At 42.2% G+C, this 22,608-nt stretch overlaps 2 protein-coding genes across 4 annotated transcripts in view; both read left to right on the plus strand.

The window, feature by feature from the left end:
- The window catches only part of LOC121271278 (hemicentin-2-like), a 125,781-nt gene extending 117,388 nt beyond the window's left edge, over nt 1-8,393 (plus strand). The window contains exons 9-11 of the mRNA XM_041177126.1: nt 2,681-2,926; nt 3,277-3,558; nt 7,483-8,393. Coding sequence (XP_041033060.1) covers nt 2,681-2,926; nt 3,277-3,558; nt 7,483-7,646 — 692 coding nt within the window. The 3' untranslated portion in view covers nt 7,647-8,393. The remainder of the gene's footprint in view (nt 1-2,680; nt 2,927-3,276; nt 3,559-7,482) is intronic.
- Nucleotides 8,394-20,789: 12,396 nt separating this feature from the next.
- The window catches only part of LOC121271372 (intercellular adhesion molecule 1-like), a 34,317-nt gene continuing 32,498 nt past the window's right edge, over nt 20,790-22,608 (plus strand). Inside the window, exon 1 of one of the 3 annotated variants that reach the window (XM_041177342.1) lies at nt 20,790-20,809. Coding sequence is in view for 2 of the 3 variants with exons in the window: in XM_041177341.1 (XP_041033275.1) it covers nt 21,054-21,495 (442 nt within the window). In the remaining variant the exon portion in view is untranslated. Of the gene's footprint in view, nt 20,810-20,966; nt 21,496-22,608 lie in introns of those variants that run through there. The other 2 variants (XM_041177341.1, XM_041177340.1) reach the window with 2 other exon arrangements.

Here is a 22,608-nt window from a genome sequence, read left to right on the forward strand (position 1 = left end):
ACCACAAACCATTGCTAGGATTATTTAGTGAGGACAAGCCTATAGCACCCATCGCCTCAGCAAGGATACAACAATGGGCTTTAATTCTGGCAGCATACGAATGCACTTTCGTACATAGGACTGGTAATCAAATCGCAAACAATGATGACCTTAGTTGTTTGCCTTCACAAGAAAATGAAGAGCATGTCCCTGTTACTCAGGAACTTGTTTTACTGTTAAATTTCTTAGATTCCTCACCGGTACGTACTTGACAGATCAGAGACTGGGCAAGTCGGGACGCAGTCCTATCTCAATTACAAGAACAAGTGCTACGTTGTTGGTCACAGGAGCCCATAACTGACAAAATGAAACCATAATTCAACAGAAGACATGAAATAACCATCCAGGATGGCATCTTATTGTGAGGAGCACGAGTGATAGTTCCTCCAAAGGGAAGGGAACCACTTTTAATTGAACTGTACAGTGCCCATCCAGGGATTTCCCAAATGAAGACCATAGCATGCAGCTATCTATGGTGCCCTGGGATGGATGGTAAAATGGAGAGTTTAGTAAAGCACTGTGTGTAGTGTCAACAACTGCAAAAATTGCCAACGATAGCTCCATTACATCCACGGATACGGCCAGGTAGACCCTGGGTGTGGTTACACATTGACTACATTGGACCTTTCCTGGGAACAATGTTCCTGGTCATTGTTGATGCCCTTTAAAAATGATTGGATGTATATGAGATGAAGTCACCAACGTCGGCCATTACAATTGAGAAACTACGTCAGAGTTTTGCCATTCACGGCCTACCAGAAGTAGTCATTTTAGATAACAGCACAGCATTTATGAATCAGAAACAGAAATACCTGGAAAAACTCAGCAGGTCTGGCAGCATCGATGGAGAAGAAAAGTGTTGACGTTTCGAGTCCTCATGACCCTTCAGCAGAAATTAAGTTCTGTTGTAGGGTCTTGAGGACTCGAAACGTCAACTCTTTTCTTCTCCGCCAATGCTGCCAGACCTGCTGAGTTTTTCCAGGTATTCCTGTTTTTGTTTTGGATTTCCAGCATTCTCAGTTTTTTGTTTTTATCTCAGCATTTATGAGTGCTGAGTTTCAACGGTTTATCAGCCTCACTCATGTGAAAACTGCACCGTACCACCCTTCCTCAAATAGACTGGCCAAAAGGGTGGTTCAAACATCCAAAGCAGGGATGAAAAAGCTAACTGGTGATTCCTTGGCAACCAAGCTAGGATGCTTTCTTTCTCATCACAGGACTACCCCTCACACAACAGATGTCACACCTGTGGAGTTACTGTTGAAACACTGTCTCAGGGCGAGATTGAGCTTAATAATGCCGAATTTAGAGGGGAAGGTAAGCCAGGGAAGCCAGAAAACTAGACACGCGGCTGGCACAGTCGTGAGAGGAAATTTACTGTGGGAGAGCCATGGGGTATAGGTGAAGAACTTCAGGGAAGGACCAAAATGGTTATCAGGTAAAATAAGCACAGTGACTGGACCTCTATTTTACCACATGTAGGTGGAAGGCCGGATCATTTGTAAACATGTGAACCATTTAAGGAAGAGAGGGATAAATCTCCAAGATTTGGTTCCACAAGTGATCATGACCAGGCCTGTGTTTCCTCTTGAGGATACTCAGCCGAGGACTGGGATGTCTGATGTTCCTGTAAGAGTTGAGGATACGGAACTGCAGGTTCCCACTGAAGCTCCTGATATTCAGGCAACTCCGGAAAAGGAGGTTCCTGACAAAGAATCGGAAGTTCTGGAGCTGCGACGTTCCAGGAAACCACCTGAAAGACTGAAATTGTAAATTCCTTACCCAGTGTAAATATTATGTTATCTTGAAAAATATGTACTTGTAAATATATGTATAACCCAGTTAAAGGGAGAGGAATGTAGTAACAATGGTTTTGTTTAGTGTGCAATGCATTTTTTAGAATAATACTTGTTAGGCAAGATCACATGATCTGTAGTAACAAATAGCAAAGTAGCACAGGCTACATCAGCAGTCAGTGTAGAGATAGAGTTGGAGTTGAAAGCACACGTGTAGTTGCTGCTGAGTATATTGTAAATAAATTTAAAGTTTCCACCCTAGAAGTGTCTGCAGATCAACTCTATCATTAATAGTACAACTCAGCCACCCTGCAACAAACTGCTTAGCTGGCACCAACATTGCATGACAGATCTTTCACTCACTCACTCACTTTCCAAAACTGCTTCATCCAATTCAGGTTCACAGGGAGTTGGAACCTATCCTGACAGGCAATGGATGCTAGGCGGTGTACACCCAGGGTGGGATGCAGTCCATCACAGGGCACACTCGCGTGCACACTACTTCAACTGTTATATCTAACTAGCGAGCTAGAAACCTCCTCTTAGAGGATTAGAAATGAAACCTGTCACCAGTTTTCTTCATTCTCAGAGTGTCGCTGAATCAATTATTCAGAACTTTGCTGTTTTCTGCAAAGTACAGGGAAACTTACTCTGCCTTTACCCTGTGTTTTACTTGACCTGGGGCTTTTTGATGCTGACGCTGGGTTTTAAAATAGAAGCCAGTTTTATTCTGAGCACTGACATCCAGAGAGCACCAAACAAATAACCAGAAAGATCTGAAGGACACTTGAACTTTCTGTTGTTTAATTTCATGATTTAATTTTTTGTTGTAATGAATTTTACAGATGCTCCATTAGAAGCACAGATCTTTAAAGGTCAAGAAGATTGGATTAAAGGGAAATCGCAGAATTTAACATGTCAAGGTGAAGGGAACCCAACTCCCCAGGTGTCCTGGACCAAAGATGAAAAGATATTCAGCGGAGAGATAGTCCACATCCCATCAGTCCAAATGCAGCATGGTGGTCTGTACATATGCACAGTCACCAATGAATATGGATCCAAACGCTCATATGTAAATGCAGTCATTTTGTGTGAGTAACAGATTACAGGAAATTTAATGTTTGAACCGTCCTTTATTCTGGGTGCAGTGAACACTCTGTGATATCGTTGAGCAATCAAATACAGTGGCTGTTATGTTGACCTTATATTTACACAATGGCACTGCATTTCACTGTACAAAATAACAGGTGCCTGGGAGTAAAGTCCAGGCAGTGGCAGTACTGAAAGGATTCAGCTGCTCTGAAATGGCTCTTGGAAGATGGAAGAGAGCACAATATGTGGCTAAGTTTGGGCATCCAGCTAATCCAAGCATTGATGTGGTGCTGTGTAGTGATTCTGTGGGTGTAACTGGTTATTTTCATCTTTATTTTCTCTTTTCCAGATAAACCAGGAGGCATAACTATATCAGTAAATAACAAAACAGTTTCAGAGTTTCCCGTATATGTCAGTAAAGGGGATGAGGTTACAATAACCTGCAATTCCAATGGAAAACCCACACCTACAATAAAGTGGGAAGACCCCAGTAATGGCAGCAACATTGAGATTGATCCTCCTGGAGTTCTCCGTATTTCCCAAGCAACATCAGAACATCAAGGAATTTATAAATGTCGAGCTACCAATCAACATGGAATTGAGGAGAAGGAAGTGGACATCAGGGTCAAAGGTCAGTTTGTAACATTGGTGCAAGGTGTTGGCAGCTCAGTGAGCTGCTGTAGCACTTGGCTGGGCTTCAATTCTAATAGTGAGGAGGGGGAGGCAGGGGCAATCACAGTGAAAAATAAAACCCGGAATTACTGCAAACCCAGCAGGTCAATCAGAATCTGTGGAGAAAATGTTGCTGAAAGTTATTTTATATTCATTCATAGGATGTGGGTGTCAGTGACTAGCTCAGCATTTATTGCCCATCCCTAGTTGTCCTTGAGAAGGTGGTGGTGAGTTCCCTTCTTGAACGGCTGCTGTCCATGTGGTGTAGTCCATGTGGTGTAGGCCAACCTTTGGCCTTTCCATGCCCAATGACCCAATATATTCTAATTCTTTTAGAATTAGATGGTGCTGTCAGCCAAGCAGGCTTAATGAGGCCATCTACTTAAAGAGTTCTTAAACCTGCCCTCATTAGGCCTGCTGGGTGAGATCCCAGTCTCATAAAAGGATTTTCTCAGCAGGCTTCTGTTTGGATGGGTGAAGAGAACTGTTGAATTTACTTGATTGACATCTTTAAGTGATTATAATAAATTGTTCTTTCTGTGGTCCTTTTGTGTCAATGCCTCAATATTTATTTGCATGAGATTAAGAAGACTCTGTTATTTATACTTTAATTGTTATTTTGATTGACACTTTTATAGGTTTGTAGGAACAGCAGTTTTTCCTAAAGAAGTTTTGTGAATGGATGTTTCCGTTCTGAGCCGTTCCATATATGCCAACTAAAGAGTCCTTTAACCCATTTTACACTGGTTCTGTGCAGTGTAAAATGGGTTAATGGGTATGGAAGGGCCATAGGTTGGCATGATGTGTATGAGGAGCCATTGGAGTGAGTGACAGGCATGAATTGGCATTGAGTTAGGCTGGGAGCTTTAAGGGGCCTCGAGGGTGGGTGAAGGGCAAGAATCGGCATGGGGGCTATAAGGGGGCATGAGGTGGATAGGTGTCATGGGTTGGCATGAGTTGACATGGAGGGTATATGGGTCCATGGGGAGTGATGGGGCGGGTGAGGGTGGGTGGTAAGGAGTCAGGGTGCTAGAGGACCTAATAACCTTTAACACAAAAAGTTCCAGAGAATCGATGTAGGCCTTTTAACCAGCCAGCCTCAGCACTCAGCCACCCCTGTGGCCACTTCTGATTTGCTTCCAGGGGCAGCGGCCCAACTCTATCCCATACCCACTCCCTGGAACAAATATTGCACCATCTGGGGGCCTTTCTACTGAAGCCGATCCAGCAGGTTGGGATACTTCTGGACTCAAGCTACCCACCTCAGCAGCAAGAATCAGGCCCTGGTGTCATAGCTGATGTGATTTCAACCACATATCCACGTCATCACTAAGATCAATAATTTCATCTTTGTGAAGTTTCTTGGCTCCGCACCTGCCTCGGCTCATCTGCTGCTGAAAGCCCCATCTTCAGCTCTAGATTTTAGTATTCCAATGCACTTATGGCTGGTCTACCATCTACTCCCCTACATAAATCTGATGTCATCTAAAACCGTGCTGCCATGTTCTTACACACACCGAGTCCTGTACACACATCATCCCCATGTCTGCTGACCTACATTGCCTCCTGGTTAAGCAATGCCTTGATCTTAAAATTATCATTCTTGTTTTCAAATCCTTCCATGGCCTCACCCATCCCTATCTCTGTAATCTCCTCCAGTCCCACAACCCTCTGAGATATTTGCACTCCTCTAATTCTGGCCTTTTGAGCATCTCCAATTTTAATGCTCTGCCATTTGTGACCATGCTTTCAACTACCTAGGCCCTAAGTTCTGGAGTTCCCTCCTTAAACCTCTCCACTTCTCATTCCTACTTTAAGACGCTTCCTTAAACCTACCTCTTTGACCATGCTTTTAACCATAGCATCACCTTATGTGGTTGTGTTAGATTTTGCTTTATGTTCCCGCTAAGTACCTTGCAATGTTTTATCATGTCAAAGGTGTCAGAAGCAGGGCTTTTAAGACTGAATTTTTCTCTTATGAAACGAAAGAATATGACCTGAGCTGGACAGGTGGACACTGGCCTGGGATTTGTTTCACTTTTGAAATGGAGACAGCAAGTCTAAGGCTCTATTGTATACCTGGGTTTTTCTAAGGAGTTTTATGGCTAGAAGAGTTGTTTGTGTTAATTAATGGAAAGCTTTTACAACCAGGCAGTCACATGGGGAGAGGGGAAAAAACCTGGACTGTTGCCTGTTTACCAGAGGACACCAGGAGAGAACAGCAGTTTGTTTGGAAGCAGCAGAGATAGTGGATCAACCTAAATCTGAAGGCTCCCTCTCTCTCCTCCTTCGCCTAAAGTGTGCGTAGCTATCAACTGTAGCCAGAACTCTCATGAGTGCCACTAGTCTGCAATTGGACACAGCTGAGCCAAGCTGGTAAGAACTCCTAGGCACCTACCAGGACCAGCAGCCCATCATCACATGAGAGAACTCCAAGTCGACAGTGTCGAGCACCTATGTACTTTATCCTTTATTTTTATAACCTTCTTTCAAACCAACTCTGCAGAGAGACATTATCTGTTTGCCTTTGTTTGTCTGTATATGTGCCTGTGTGCGTGTTTGGGGGAAATCTTTAGGGAAGATCAATAGCTATACTTCCTGTTTGCAATTGTTTGTTAACTAGAACTTGCAACTTGTTAAAAGAAGTTTTGTTTTAAGAATAAATTAATCATTCTGCATTTTTGAAAGAAGTCTGGACATATTCTTTAGTAATAGATTACCAATTGGTCACTTTGGGATAAAATTGAAAGTACAGCCTGCAGATTCATTCACTCCTCCCATTCCGGTCATAACAGAAGTGCTGTATAAATACAAATTGTTTTTACTGTTTTTAAGAGAGGTAGACCTAAGCAGCTGAAGACATGGCTGCCAATGGTGCAATGATTAAAATAGGGGAAGTGCAAGGGACGGAATTGGAGTACACACATCTCACAGGTTGTAGGGCTGGAGGTGGTTACAAAAATAGGAAGGATCAAGGCCATTAAGAGAATTGAAAACACAACTGGGAATTTTAAAATCGAGGTGTTGCCAAATTGGAAGCGAAGTAGGTCAGTGAGTATAGGAATGATGGGTGAATGGGAATTGCTGCCAGTTAGGATACGGACAGCAGAGTTTGGATGAACTAATGTTTACAGAGGGTGCAATTTGGGAAGTCGGCAAGGGCAGCATTAGAATAGTTGAGTTTAGAGGTAACAAAGGCATACATGTGGGTTGTAGAAACAGATAAATTGAGGCAGGAGACAGAGTCAGGTGATGCTATGGTAGTGGAAGTAGGTGGGAGTCAGAAACTCAACCCAGGGTCACACAGGATGCCAAGGGTGACAATACTTTTGTTCAACAGTGGACTGCAGAGTCAGTGGCTAGTAAGTGAGGTTTGTTGTGGGGACTGAAGACAATGGCTTTGTGTTTCTATGAAAACCAAACTGTAGGGAATTTCTTCTTATCCGATATTAAATATCAGACAATTAGTGTGACAAATCAGAGGTACTGGAGGAGAATGGAAAAAATGAATAAATGAATTAAAGGAGTACATGAGTAGGTAATCAGAAATGGTCCATGATGTGGGGAGAATAAAGGAAGGTAAAGAATACAACTTGAAATAAAGCCAATGGTTGAGAATAGTGGACTAAAGATTCCATGAAATTTATTTATTTATTCTTTCATGGGACGTGAGCGTCTCTGACTAGGCCAGCATTTGTTGCCCATCCCTTGAGAATTACCTTTGAGAAAGTGATGGTGAGCTGCCTTCCTGAACCACTGCAGTCTATCTGGTAAATATGGTAATACTGCAAATAAGCTATGGATTTTGGAAATTATCAGGTGTTTTGTAATATATTGCTTTGAATTAAATCAATGATTTGTATTTTTATTAATGTTTTCACAGATGAAACACAGAAGGGATTGGCATTGTATGTAATAATCATAATCGTTGTAATCATCTCAGGCATCATAGCAATCATATTGAGAACATACTGTCAATATGCCCAAAGGAAAGGAAGCTATGATGTCTGTCCAATTGAACTCAACAACAGGAAACCATCTCCTTGAATAACATCGGTGAATAATCCCATGGGATAACAACAAATACCAACAAACTTAGCCAAAAAGAGATTTGGTGATTGTTCAAGAAGAAATCACTGAACTAAAACAGTATTGTCCTTATTGAGGGTACTAACAGTTTATGGTGTAGAGTGCTACTTGCAGCACTCGTTATTCCAACTGTAAGATCTTCACATTTATTTTGAAAAATGCTCTGTATTTTTGATAGCATTTGATGAATTATTTGTTTTTAAAAGCTAACTTATTTTCACATGCTGGAAAATCACCTGAACTCTAACATCTTAGGATCACTAATAGCAACAGAGTTACAGTGACACAGTAGGCCATTCAACCTCTTGCACCTGTTCTGCGTTCATTTAGATTATGATCTCCACCCTAACTCCACTTACCTGACGTTACTCCATATCAGTGACCTATTTCTGTCTTGAATTTTTTTAACTGAGCCCCAGCATCCTCAGCTTTCCGCGGCAGAGTGTTCCAGATTTCCACTGCCCTTTCTGTGAAAAAGTTACAGGGATTTTCTTTCCAACTCACTGAAGCAAAAATGAGAGGATTAATTCTGAGGTGTCAGCAGGGAGCCAATCACATCGTGAGCACAAATCAGTAACAAAGCTATAGTACTGTAGCCCAGATCTTTGACCACATGTTTCCTATGAGCAGTTTCCGCACTGGTATCGCAGAATTATCCGTTAGGAGTGAAATTCTAAAATAAATTGGTTTTTTGTGACTGATGAATAAGATAACTTAATGGTACACCTACTGTTTTATAATGCATTAGTTGATCTCTTATGGTGTTCAGGAGATGTGGGGTTATACAGCATTGGATACTTGGACCAGGGTGCACAGATGTAATTCACACCCTATTTTTTTTTATTCATTCATTCACGGGATTTGGTCTTCGCTGCCTAGGCCAGCATTTATTGACCAACCCTAGTTGCTCTTGAGAAGGTGGTGGTGAGTTGCCTTCCGGAACTGCTGAAGTCCATGTGGTATAAATACATCCACAGAACTGTAAGGAAGGGAGTTCCAGGATTTTGACCCAGTGACAGTGAAGGAACAGTGATATATTTCCAACTCAGGATGGTGAGTGACTTGAAGGGGAACTTGCAGGTGGTGGTGGTGTTCCTGTCTGTCTGCTGCCCTTACCCTTCTAGATGGTAGTAGTCGTAGGTTTGGAAGGTGCTGCCTAAAGGGCCTTGGTGATGGTACACACTGCTGCTACTGTGTGTTGGTGTTGGAGGGAGTGAATATTTGTGGATGTGGTACCAATCAAGCGAGCTGCTGTGTCCTGGACAATATCAAGCTTCTTGATTGCTGTGGGAGCTGCACTCATCCAGGCAAGTGAGGAGTATTCCATCGCACTCTTGACTTGTGCCTTGTAGATGGTGGACAGGCTTTGGGGAGTCAGGAGGTGAGTTACTCGTCGGACGATTCCTAGCCACTGACCTGTCCTTGTAGCCACAGTATTTATATGGCAAGTCCAGTTCAGTTTCTGGTCAATGGTAACCCCCAGGCTGTTGATAGTGGGGGATTTAGTGATGGTAATGCCATTGAACATCAAGGGGCAATGGTTGAATTCTCTCTTCTTGGTGATGGGCATTGCCTGACACTTGTGGGACACAAATGTTACTTGCCACTTATCAGCCCAAGCATGAATATTGTCCAGGTCTTGCTGCATTTGGACATGGACTGCTTCAGTATCTGAGGAGTCACCTACAATGCTGAACGTTGTGCATTCATCAGCGAACTCCCCCACTTTTGACCTTATAATGGTAGGAAGTCATTGATGAAGCAGCTGAAGATGGTTGGGTCGAGGACACTGCCCTGAGGAACTCCTACAGTAATGTCCTGGAGCTGAGATGACTGACCTCCAACAACCACAACCATCTTCCCTTGTGCTAGGTATGACTCCAACCAGTGGAGAGCTTTCCCCCTGATTCCCATTGACTCCAATTTTGCTAGGGCTCCTTGATGCCACACTCGATCAAATGCGGCCTTGATGTCAAGGGCAGTCACTCTCACTTCACCTCGGGTGTTCAGCTCTTTTGTACATGTTTGAACCAAGGCTGTAATGAGATCAGGAGCTGAGTGGCCCTGGCGGAACCCAAACTGGGCATCAGTGAGCAGGTTATTGCTAAGCAAGTGCCGTTTGATAGCATTGTTGATGACCACTTCCATTACTGTACTGATGATCGAGAGTAGACTGATGGGGCGGTAATTGGCCGGGTCGGATTTGTCCTGCTTTTTGTGTACAGGATATAGCTGGTGTCATGAAGCTATTAATGTATATAATATTATTGGAAAATATTTTTCCTTTAAATAGAGGTTTAGTCTGTGGGTGTGTCTTAATTGGGTTAAAGCCAGATAGTCTGGGTGCTTTGATGTGTACCAGTTTTGATATGTAAGAGAGATAGCGTGTATTTTTTGAATAGAGCATTCAAGAAGTGGAGTGAAAACTACCACCTAGCTATCAGAGACCAAGCAATATGTTTATATTACTAATAAAATTGGTACCATGAAAGCGGTTTTATTGTTAATAGGTGGAGTTCAAAAAGGCTGGTGATACAATGAGAATTTACATTCAATGAGCAGTACTAGGTATAACTTCAGCAGTTTTGTGTACACATGGGAGAGGCAATGTAACATCAAAGCAGCTGTGAGCCTACCACTGTCTGTACAGGAACTAAAGCAAAAATAACCTCATTTTGAATTCATAAGGTGAAAATGCTTCGCCTGGTGTTTGGTTAAGTTTATAGATTGCTGTTGCCTTAATGAAGATTAGTTTGGGAATTTGTTAAAGGCTATGAAAGTAGTAGTTTGTAGCCATGTAGATGTGTTTAATGTGTTGTAACTTAATAAAATGTTTCATTTAGTTTCAATCAAAACCTCTCGAGAACTGGTGGTCTGATTCCTGAATTTAGAGTCGCATCTCAAACACAACACTTAAAATTATAGGTTATGACAGTTGTTTAAAGTTTCCCTCTGTAATTTTTAAATAACTAAGCTTTACCAACGGTTCGGTCATAACACCTGAGCAATTTTCCACATACAGCCAGTGCTGTAGCCAGTGTTGTAGCTGTACTGGAACAGCTTGGAACTGGAGGACTTTGCAGGGTCACCAGGGCTGAGTTTGCCTTGTCATTCCTGGTGCCTAGGTCGATGCTAGGTGGTCCTTATGAGCTTGTTGCTGCATTTCTATTGCAAAAATAGAAATATTGTAAATTCCTGGAGTAAATATTGGTATGTGTGCATCCAATTATAGTATACTAATTTAGTGAGTACGCAAGTGCCACTTAATGTGACAAAATTGTTCTAGGTTTGTATAGATAAAACAGCACTGTAAATAGTGACAAAAAGCGTTGTTATAATCCCTTGGGTTTTTATTTAAACGGTTGTGCTAAAATTCTGTATTTTAATAATAAAGAAACATCAGTTGGAAATATTAGATGAAGTAGCTTTTCAAAATTTTACTTTCAAAAGTAAGGTTAATATTACTTCAGATACAAATGTAAATTTTTATGACTGTGTGGGAAAAGTGAGTTCCGGTTCCTGGGACATTGGCACCAGTATTGGGATAAAGTGGGATTTGTACCGTTTGGACAGTCTACACCTGAACCATGCTGGGGCTGGTGTCCTCGTGTAGTTACAATTAGGAGGCCTGTACACCACTCCCACAAGTGACTTCTTGCCTTTATCATTTCTCATCTTAACTCAAAGCACTTCTACATCCTGGTTTCTTGAGCTTAGGTCATCCCTCTCTAATGTGCTGATACCATCATTAATTAACAGTGCCAGTCCTCCAACTTTTCCTAACTTCCTGTCCTTTCTAAATGTCATGTACCCTTCAATATTCTGGTCTCAATGTATGTCATCCTGAAAAAAATAAGATGGGCAAAAGTAGCATAGATGAGGAGTTCATAGAATGTTTTCAGAATTGTTTCTTAAAACACCATGTTCTGGAACCAGCCAGACAGCAGGCTATACCAGACCTGGTATTGAGCAACAAGACAGGACTAATTGATAACATCATAGTGAAGGCACCCCTAGGTAGCAGCAATCATAATATGATTGAATTTTACATTCATTTTGAGGGAGAAACGAGTGTGACCAAGACTAGTATTTTAAACTAAATAAGGGCAATTATGAGGGCATGAAAGCAGAGCTAGCTAAAGTGAACTGGCAAATGAAGTTAAGGGATAGATCAATAGAGGTTCAGTGGCAGTCATTTAAAAGGTTATTTCAGAATACACAAAGTAAATACATTCCAATGAGAAAGAAAAATTCCAAGGGGAGGGCCCACCATCCATGGTTACCTAAAAAAAGTTAAAAACAGTATCAAACTTAAAGAGAAAGCATATCATTATGGAAAGGTGGGTGGCAGGTCAGAAGATTGGAGAAAATATAAAGAACAGCTAAGAATGACAAAAAGATTAATAAGGAGGGAAAAATTAGAGTATGAGAGAAAGCTAGTAATACAAAGGTGAACAGTAAGGGTTTCTATAGGTATTTAAATAAGAAAAGAATTAACAAAGTGAGTGTCGATCCTACAGAAAGTGCATCTGGGGAACTGATAATTGAAAGCAAGGATGTGGTGGATGAATTATTTTGCTCCAGTCTTCACTATAGCTCAGCATTCATGCCCTCATAATTGCCCTTATTTAAGTTTAGTGCATGAATCACAAAAGGTTAGTATGCAGGTACAGCAGGTAGTTAGGAAAGCTAATAGAATGTTATCATTTATTGTGAGGGGAATTGAATACAAAAGTAGGAAGTTATGCTTCAGTTATACAGGGCACTAGTGAGACCACATCTGGAGTCTTGTGTGCAGTACTGGTTTCCTTATTTAAGGAAAGATGTAAATAAATTGGAAGCAGTTCAAAGAAGGTTTGCTAGACTAATGGGTGAATTGTTTTATGAGGAAAGGTTGGACATGTTAGGCTTGTATACGCTGGAATTTAGAAGAGTAAGAAGTGACTTGATTGAAAACTTTAAGATCCTGAGGGGTCCTGATAGGATGGATGTGGAGGGAATTTTTCCTTTTGTGGTAGAGTCTAGAACTAGGGATTACTGTTTAAAAATAAGGGGTCACCCATTTAAGACAGAGATGAGCAGAAATTTTTCTTTCAGAGGGTCGTGAGTCTTTGGAACTCTCTTCCTCAAGAGGTGGTGGAAGCAGTCTGAATATTTTTAAGGCAGGGCTAGATAGATTCTTGATTAACAAGGGGGTGAAATGTTATCGGGGTAGGCGGGAATGTGAAGTTGAAGTTACAATCAGGACAGCCATGATCTTATCGAATGGCAGAGCAGGCTATTCCTTCAGTTATGCAGGGCACTAGTGAGACCACATCTGGAGTATTGCGTACAGTATTGGTCATCTTATTTAAGGAAAGATGTAAATGAATTGGAAGCAGTTCAGAGAAGGTTTACTAGGCTAATATGTGGGTGGCCGACTCCTGCTCCTAGTTTGTATGTTCGTATGTAAACTAATTATTCTGTTTTTCACTGGAAACCACTATTCACTGATAGTCATATGATTAGCTTAGGGGCAGCCAACCTGAAAATGAATTTTCACTTAAAAAGTGAGAATTGTGCTTTACTTGGTTTCAATGTATGGAGAACAGTAAAAAAAAGTTGTTCCCTCAGTGTAAAATTTAAATTCTCTGCGTTTCCCTGTACCATAAATCAGTTTGTTTTACATTTCTACCTTGACCCACTGACATGTTTTTCATCCCGTCTTCCGTAAAGACAGATTAGTTGATAATGTGATATTACAGAAGCTGGTATATGCAATAAGGGTTCTATTTTCACCCCAACTTATGTGATTTCTTAGCTAGATAATGAGCAGTTACGACGATCATAGCCCAGTGCTGTCATGCTGCAGTAAGGTGTGAACAAAGAGTATCATGCTGCACAATCTTTCTTTTCTACTAATAACATATTTGACACTGTCAAGAAGATATTATCATTTTTTAAAATTCATTCACGGGACGTGGCTGTCGCTGGCTAGGCCAGCATTTATTGCCCATCCCTAATTGCCCTTGTTTAGAGAGCATTTAAGAGTCAACCACATTGCTGTGAGTCTGGGGTCACATACAGGCCAGGGTTCTCACAATGTTATTGGAATTTATTGTAAAATAGACTAATAGTGGGATGTATCTACGGGCAGGATTTTACCGTCAGCGAGCAGGGCTGGGGCCCGCTTGCCGAAGGGTAAAATGATGCTCAGCGATGTCAGGCAAAATTCCCGATGTCACCGTGCCCCATTTAAACTTTCAGTAAGGCGGGGACGCAGCCAAATCAGCTGCGGCCCCGCCGACCTGTCAATGACCAATTGAGGTCATTGACAGATCAACTAAAGTAATTAGTGGACCTGCTCGTCCAACCTTAAGGTTGGCAGGCAGATCAGGAGCCTTGGCGGGAAGTAGAAAAAACATGACACCTCACCCACAGGCGGGATGAGGTTTCATGTAGGCTTTAAAAATGTTTAATAAAGATTGTGTAAAAATTATGGACACATCCCAACTCGTGCGACATTGGGAAATTTTTATTTTTCTACTTTTATCTTTTTTACATATACAGTCAATCTTCCTGAGGCTGCCCTTAGCCTCAGGGAGATGAGTGCGCTCTTTCTTGCGCATGCGTGAAACAGCGTACTCTCGATTTTAGGCATTCCCCCCGCCCACACAGGGAGTGCATAGCATATCACTGCAGACATCATGTACCCGCCTATCAGCTTCCCCCCAGACAGGGGGAAAATTCCACCCATAGAGACACATAGGGCAGAATTTTCTCCCCGTCTGGGGTGAAGTCGATTGGCGGGCGCACTTCCGATCGGCACCCCTGATCGGAGGCACGGTGACATTTTATGTGGTGGGCCAACTAAAGCCCGCCCAGCATGACGTCTGCAGGGAAGCGCTATGCCTAAAATCGAGAGTGCGCTCTTTCACCCATACGCACAAAACAGCACATTCATCTCCCTGAGGCTGAGTGCAGCCTCAATGAGATCGGCCCTATGTGTAAAAAAGATAAAAGGAGGAAAATAAAATTTCCCTTACATGTTCCCTCATGTGACAATGTCACATGAGTTGGGATGTGTCCATAATTTTTACACAATCTCTGTTAAACATTTTTAAAGCCTACATGAAACCTCATCCCGCCTGTGGGTGAGGTGTCATGTTTTTTCTAGTTGCCCCCGGGGCTCCTGGTCTGCCTGCCAACCTTAAGGTTGGACGGGCAGGTCCACTAATTATTTTAATTGATCTGTCAATGGCCTCAAACAGGTCGGCGGGCGCGCAGCTGATTTTGCTGCAGCCCGGCCTTCCAGAAAATTTAAATGGGGCCCGGTGACATCGGGAATTCTGCCCGACATTACACGTGTCATTTTACACATCTGTCCCCACTCGCTGACGGTAAAATCGTGCCCTATGTGTCTGTGTGTGTGTGTGTGTGTGTGTGAGAGTTAATTGAATTAGAGGCAGCTAGTTTGGGTGCTTTGATGTAAGAAGAGAAGTTAGGTTTGAAATGTTAATTAGGTAAACATGGGAAAATTTAGAAACATAGGGCAGAATTTTGCCCTCATCAGGTGGGTGTGGTGGGTGGGCCCAAGAGTGGCCACAAAAGTGACTGCCATCTGTGATTGGGACCCGACCACAATATGCCTGTGGGGGCGGGGAGGTGGGTGAGTGCAGAGGTTCACGCATGGGCACAGGCCGCAAAGGAAAAGCTCCCTGAGGCACAGAGCTGCCTTAGGGAGATGAAGATTTTTGAAAGTAAAAAAGAAAGATTTAAAAAATTTTTTAAAACATGTCACGTGTGACTCTGTCACATGAGCAATGACACGTTATGAGTAAAATTTAAACATTTTTATTTAATTTTTATTTGCTTTTGGAAACGTCATCCCGCCGTAAGGTGGGATGGGCAGTGAAAAATTGAACTTAATTATTACTTTAATGGCCTTAATAGGCCTGTTAATTATCAGTGGCATGCTGCAAACTCCCGTGTGTGCCCGCCAACTGAAATATCGTGCAAGTGTGCAATGATGTTGGGATGCTCACCCAACATCAACGCGTGTCATTTTACGTTTGTTCAAGTTGGGTGCATGCCCGCCCGACGAGCACAATATTCTGCCCACAGGTGTCAATGAAACATTTGCACTTTGAAATAAACCCGTCTAGATTGTTTTTAAGAGGGGAAATGAAATGTGTCACCTAGTCAGGTGAAGGTTAGAAACACTGTTTATTTGTCCCAAAGATTACTGGTAAAACTTAGCGCTATGAGAGGTTTTTATTAGGAAGATAAAGTCCAAAGACATTGTGAAATAATGGGAATTTGCATTCATGGCACGTATCTTGAAATTTATACAAATTGCAAAACAAGTTGTGGCAGTTGTTTCAAGTTTCCCTTTGGGATTTGAACATCTCAGTATTTACCATCGCAATAGGCACCAGTGATTTCTAATCACCCTGCAGCATCATTAGCAAGAATGTTGTGATACAACTGTTTTATCACAAGAGCACAAAAAATAGGAGCAGGAGTAGACCACATGGCCCATCGAGCCTGCTCTGCCATTCAATTCGATCATGGCTGATCAAGGGCTTCAACTCCATTTTCCTGTACACTCCCCATAACCCTTAATTTCAGGTGCATAAAAGACGCATTTTAAATAAATTTATGTAAAAGCAAATTTTAAAAATATGTAAAATGTAATGGAGATGTAATATAAAGGTTTAATGTTCCAGGCATACTGGATCTCCGATTATTAAATTGCATTATATTTGTGCACTTCTTTCAACAAATCTTAGTTAAAGTCCAAATACTTTCTTATTCCCATTGGTGTCTTTTTTATGGAGCGTCCTGATAATAGTCTCCTTGGCAATAAACCACAGAGTCAGTTTTTGTTGGATCAGAGAAGCTTAAGGATCATTTGATAGAGGTTAAGAAGCGATGGGACTGCATAGATAGAAACAGCCTTTTCCCACTGCTTTTAACCAAGAACCAAGAGACATGTATATAAGATTCAATGTAAGAGATTTAGGACATAGATCAGGAAAACATTATTACACGGGGGGCCCTGAGGTTGTGGAACGCAGTAACAGAGTTAGTGATTGAAGCAAGAAAGTGAAGTGTGTTAAAGTGTCAGGGGAACAGGGTGGGCACAGGTTATCAGAATTGCTGCTCATGGGGAGGATAAATGCCAACACAAACTGAATGGGCCAAACAACTTTCTTCTGTTATGATTTGTGTGTAATTTTCTTTTTTGTCAGCACACGGATAGAAAATACAATAAGGCTGTAGTTCAGTTTACAAAACCAAACAGTAAACATGGATAAAGAAAACTGGCACATTTCAATCCTTCTTTCTGGGTAAAAATGAAGTACCCTTTTCCATCACTACAACTTGCGTGTATTTTGTCCCTACTATCTTTACCATTGCTGAATCTCCTACCATCATCATCATCATCATCATCCTAGGAGTTACCATTGACCAGAAACTGAACTGGACCAACCACACAAATGCTGTGGCTCCAAGAGAAGGTCAGAGGCTGGGTATTCTGTGACAAGTAACCCATCTTCTGAATCCCCAAAACCTGTCCACCATCTACAAGGCACAAGCCAGGCGTGTGATGGAATACTTACCTGGATGAATGCAGCTCCAACAACACTCAAGAAACTGAACACCATCCAAAACAAAGCTGTCTGATTGATCAGCATCCCATCCACCAACATAAACATTCACTTCCCCCAGCATTAGCACACAATGGCTGCAGTGTGTACCATTTACAAAATCACTGCTGCAGCTTGCCAAGGTTCCTCTGAGAGCACCTTCCAACCCACCTCTACCACCTAGAAAAAACAAGGGCAGCAGATACTTGGGAATACCACCACCTGCAAGTTTCCCTCCAAGTCATACACCATATGAACTTGGAAATATATCACCATTCCTTCATCATTGTAGGTCAGAACCATGGGTTCTTAGCTACTTAACAGCACTTTGGGTGTAACTACACCAGATGGACTATAGCGGTTCAAGAAAACAGTCTTCATCATCTTCTCAAGGGAAGTTAGGGATGGGCAATAAATGCTGGTCTTGCCATGACACCCATAGCCCAAAATCAAATGAGAAAAATCCTGTCTGCACGACTAATCCAATATTTGATCATACCAGATATCTATCCTATTTACCTTTGTTCTATTGTTTTGACGCATGTTGAAATGGTGCTTTGTGATTATCTTGATAAGATAGAGAAGTCCATTTCTTCAGTAATTCCTTATGACTTTCAGCTTTGCTTTCATTTCAGAGTTAGAGGCCAGAATTTTCCCGTCAGCGATTTGGGGGTGGGGCCCACTCGCCAACAGGAGAATGACGCGGGATGACATCGGGAGGAACCCCAACATCATCCCGGTCCCTTTAAATTTTCAGGAAGGCGGGCGGACAGCAAAATCAGCTGTCCACCCGCTGACCTGTCAATGGCCAATTGAGACTATTGACAGGGTACTTAAAGTAATTAAAGGACCTGCCCTTCCAAGCTTAAGGCTGGTGGGCAGGCCAGGAGCCCCAGCGGGCTCCAGATTATTCATGAAACTTCATACTGGCGGGATGAGGTTTTATGTTGCTTTTTAAAAACTTTAATAAATGTAATGTTATATTTATTAACATGTCCCATCTCGTGTGACATTGTCACATGAGACATGCTAATGATATTTTTATTTTTCTATTTTTTAAGTTTTTTAGACTGTCACTAATCTCCCTGAGACACCACTTTGTCTCAGGGAGCAGTGCGCTCTTTCACACGCACTTTGACAGCTGGGGATTCCCCCCACACACAGGAAGCACATAGCACTTCCTGTCGGGCAGGCTGCTGGTCGGGCCTTAATTGGCCCACCCACTCAAAATGGCGGCGGGCCCTGTTTTGGCAGCGGGGGTCAGCTGTCCGCCACCGCTGAACCAGTGGGGCCCACCCGCCCACCAAGGGCAAAATTCTGCCCAGAAGGTTTTGGGCTCAAGTGTCAATCCAGAATTTGAGCATATAATCCAGGACACTCCAATGTAGGATTAAAGAAATGGTGCATTACTGATGTGCTATTCTCATGGTTGAGATCTCCACTTGTTTAGTTACTTGTAAATGTCCTAATGAATCTATTCAAAAGTGAGAAGGGACCTCTCGAAGCCACATTACTCCATTAACTACTTTCAGTAATATCAATAGCTCTTTATTGCAGCTTCCTGCTGCATTTCCTCACATAGAAATATTTGTTAGGTAAGCATCACAGAACCAATTCCATGCACTCTCATTTTTGATAACAATCGCTTATGTGGAACCTTATTGAATGCTTTCTGGAAGTGCACAAAAATAACATGCTTAAACAGGCCTTTATCTACCACATTAGTTATCACCTCAAGAAATCGAACTAGATTCGTTAGACATGACTTAATCTTTCCAAGCCAATGCTGGCTGTCTCCGATCAACTCCTATTTGCCCAAATGCTCAGCTGCTTTGTCCCTAATAACAGATTTTAGTAAAGCCCCACAACCACAACCTATACTAGTTTATCTTCCCTGTCATTCTTACATAGAGTGTTATCAGCAATTTTCCAATCCAGGGATAGACCTTGACTGAGAGTTTTGGAGGGTCATAACTAGAGCAGTTACAATTTCCTCACTTACTTCTTTTAATACCATAGGGTGGAAACCATTAGTTGGAGATTTACCTATCTTTATTCTCATGATTTTCCCCATTACAGTTTTTTTAACTTATATTAATCCCAGTGAGTTCCTCATCCTGATATACTGTTTTTTTTATTGCATCACTGCTGCTTTATATTCATCCTCTACAGTGAAGGCTGACACATATTGTTTTGCAAGTCTTCCTGATTTTCAGAGCTGCCTATGCTGCTTTCAAATCAACTGCTCCCTCCAAGGTTATTGACAATGTAACTACAGTCCTCTCCCTCTTCTTAGGCAGTCTCTTAGGATTGAGGGTGATTTGCTTGCACTCCAGTTCAATGGGTTCTGAAATGGCTGCTAAGCCCAATGTGCGATCTGCAGACTCTGTCATATGTGGGCCAGGAGGTGCTTCAAGGATTGGGTAGATAGGTTATTTCAAGATGTGCACACTCCCTCCAATGCCTTGACTTTGTCTCTGCATGTTCCTGATGAAGTCTCTCCATGTGTTCAATGCCTTCCCAAATAAGCTTCCTCTATTTTGGTTGGCCACATGTGTTGATGAATATGCTTAACCTCTTCAGGGGTGTTTTGAGGACATCCCTGAAACATTTCTGTAATTCTCCTGGGAGTCTCCTGCTGTGTCTGATTTCCGAGTTGCTTCAGGAGTCTGGTGTCCAGCTGAGCAGAACTGGCTTTGAATGATTAATACCTTAATGCTGGGAAAGTTGGCTTGGAAGAGGATGCTGCTGTTGGACTCTTTTTGTTACCAGACTTGGAGGATCTTGTGAAGGCACTGCTGGTACTTCTCCAGTGCTTTGAAGTGCCTGTTATTGGTTTTCAAGGTCTAATAGACAATACTTCCCAGTAAACCATGACCTTAGTTTCAGTCTTGGATCACATTTACTGTTACTGTTGAACTTGGGTTTTAATAACCGCAATGGCTAGATTAACTTTTTTGAATGGATGTCTGCCTTACCACAGCTAACATTGAAACAGGAACTGAGATACAAGCAACAAGTAATGGGAAATAACAAAGTAACTGCAATGAATAATTAAGTGAGAGGAAGTAACTGCAATGAGAAATCAGATGTGATGGAGGTAACCAGAGCGAGTAACTAGGAGTGAGGAGGTAACTGCAACGAGTAACCAGGTGTGGGGAGTTAACAACAAAGAGTAACTGGGAGTGAGGGGGTCACCGCAATGAGTAACCAGGAATGAGGATAGTGGGGGATTCTTTGACGGTAATGCCATTGAACGTCAAGGGGCGATGGTTAGATTCTCTCATTGGAGATGATCATTGCCTGACACTTGTGTGGTGCAAATGTCATTTGCCACTTGTCAGCCCAAGCCTGGATATTGTCCAGGTCTTGCTGCATTTGGACATGGACTGCTTCAGTATGAGGAGTTGTGAATGTTGCCGAATGGTCACCACAATGAGTAACTGGGAATGAGGAGGTAGCAGTAATGAATAACTGGGGGTGATGGAGGTAACTGCAATGAATAACCATGAGGAGGTAACTGCAAAGAGTAACTGGGGGTGAGGAGGTATCTGCAAAAAGTAAACAGAGTGAGGAGCTTATCATGATGAGTTACTCGGAGCAAGCGGATTAACCGCGGCCATTTCTTCCTGGGAGTTGAGTCCGCTATGTGTATGAGTACAACCCGAACCTTTATTTTCTAACATAAAAGGATCTTTCGGACTCGAAACGTTAACTGTGTTTCTCTCCGCAGATGCTGCCAGACCTGCTGAGTTTTTCCAGGTATTTTTGTTTTTGTTTTGTCCTTTATTTTCTACTCCATCTAACACATATGCAGAGGGACATCAAGGTTTTATTTCTGAATATATTTGTTTTCATTATTTTACCATCTGTGCGGTGCTGTCTGCATGTGAATCGTTCACTGAAAACATTGCAATCTCCGACGTTTGCCTTGGCAATGTATCACATGTTAAAGCAAGAAGTTGGAATTTTCAGTCCTGGAATTTTCTGCACTCGGTTACTCAATGATTTCCGGGAATGGACACAGGTCACGCTCATTAACATCGAGCCCAGTTGTTCACATCGAAGACAGATTCCAAACCTTAACCTCAACATTGTGCCGAATCCCAAACCCAGAGTCATGGGTTTCAGGATCACTTCGCTTGATGGTTATATTTACTTCTTCACCTTGGCAAGTAAGTTTAAAAAAAACTATTTTAAGATACACGAACTTACTCAGTAAATAATATCTCCTCTGTCCGGAAGGTTAGATTGTCAGTTTGTTTCGTGCTTTGGCTTTGTAATTACTTGACTTTCCTACCATTTAATTAGTTATTCATTAACAACGGGAACAGAAATATTGGGTGTGTTTCTGCTATGTTCTGAAAGAAGTGAAGAGAATGATTTATTGAAGTTCAGGCTTGAGTTTTATCTCGAAATGTTGTTCCTATGCTGTCTTGTGATAAACGTGTCTCGCATTAACTAACCGTTCCCTCGAATGTTTATTGTGTTTTGTAATGATGAATATAAGATAGGTTATATGTTATTTCCCAAAGGCGGACAGTCTCTTGTCACTTAACCCGAGCAAAGGAAGCAGCGGCTCCGGGGAGTGAGAACTTTAGTTGGTCACAATGACCTCCCCATTCTGTTCACATTATTTCAACGAGAGCTATTAACACTGAAGCAGAGACGCCTTTTGGAAGTGGCATTTGCACCATTGACGATTAGTGTTATAGTGCTAGTAAACGAGCAGTATAGAGATATCACATTTAACTCTGCACCCCCATGTACACGATTACCCCAGGCTTTTTGCAGCGAAGATCCATCCCTAATTTCACCAAAAGCCTATCTAGTCTTGTCTCATGACATAGTTGGGGGGCATAAAACCCAACGTGCAACATGGCTGCAGTAAAAGGGGAAGCTGTGATAGGGAACTGATTTTACAGCCCTTTGTACGGGCTTGGGACTGGCACCTCTGCTGCAAGAGGTCCACCCAACAGAGGGTATCCGATTTGGGGGCTTAAAGTCGCTCTCCAATAAAAGCAAGCTGGAGGTTGCCAGGTACCTGGTTTGTAAGTGTGGGAGTTATTGTGGGTATATGAGCAAGGATGCCTCGTTTTTATACACACAACTGTTCCTTCAGTATTTAGCACTCCAGTGGAAACCATTTTGGGCGATTCCTTGAATCCTAGCAGCAATGAGAGGGTTCTATGTCTTTGCCTGGATTTTGCGGTTAGCGGCAAACTGACAACATTCGCCACTGAGTTCGAAGCAAGCTGTCTACAAAAATAAAACCAGCTCCGTGACTG

Source organism: Carcharodon carcharias, chromosome 30 (assembly GCF_017639515.1).
Source record: "Carcharodon carcharias isolate sCarCar2 chromosome 30, sCarCar2.pri, whole genome shotgun sequence".
Lineage (NCBI taxonomy): Eukaryota > Metazoa > Chordata > Chondrichthyes > Lamniformes > Lamnidae > Carcharodon > Carcharodon carcharias.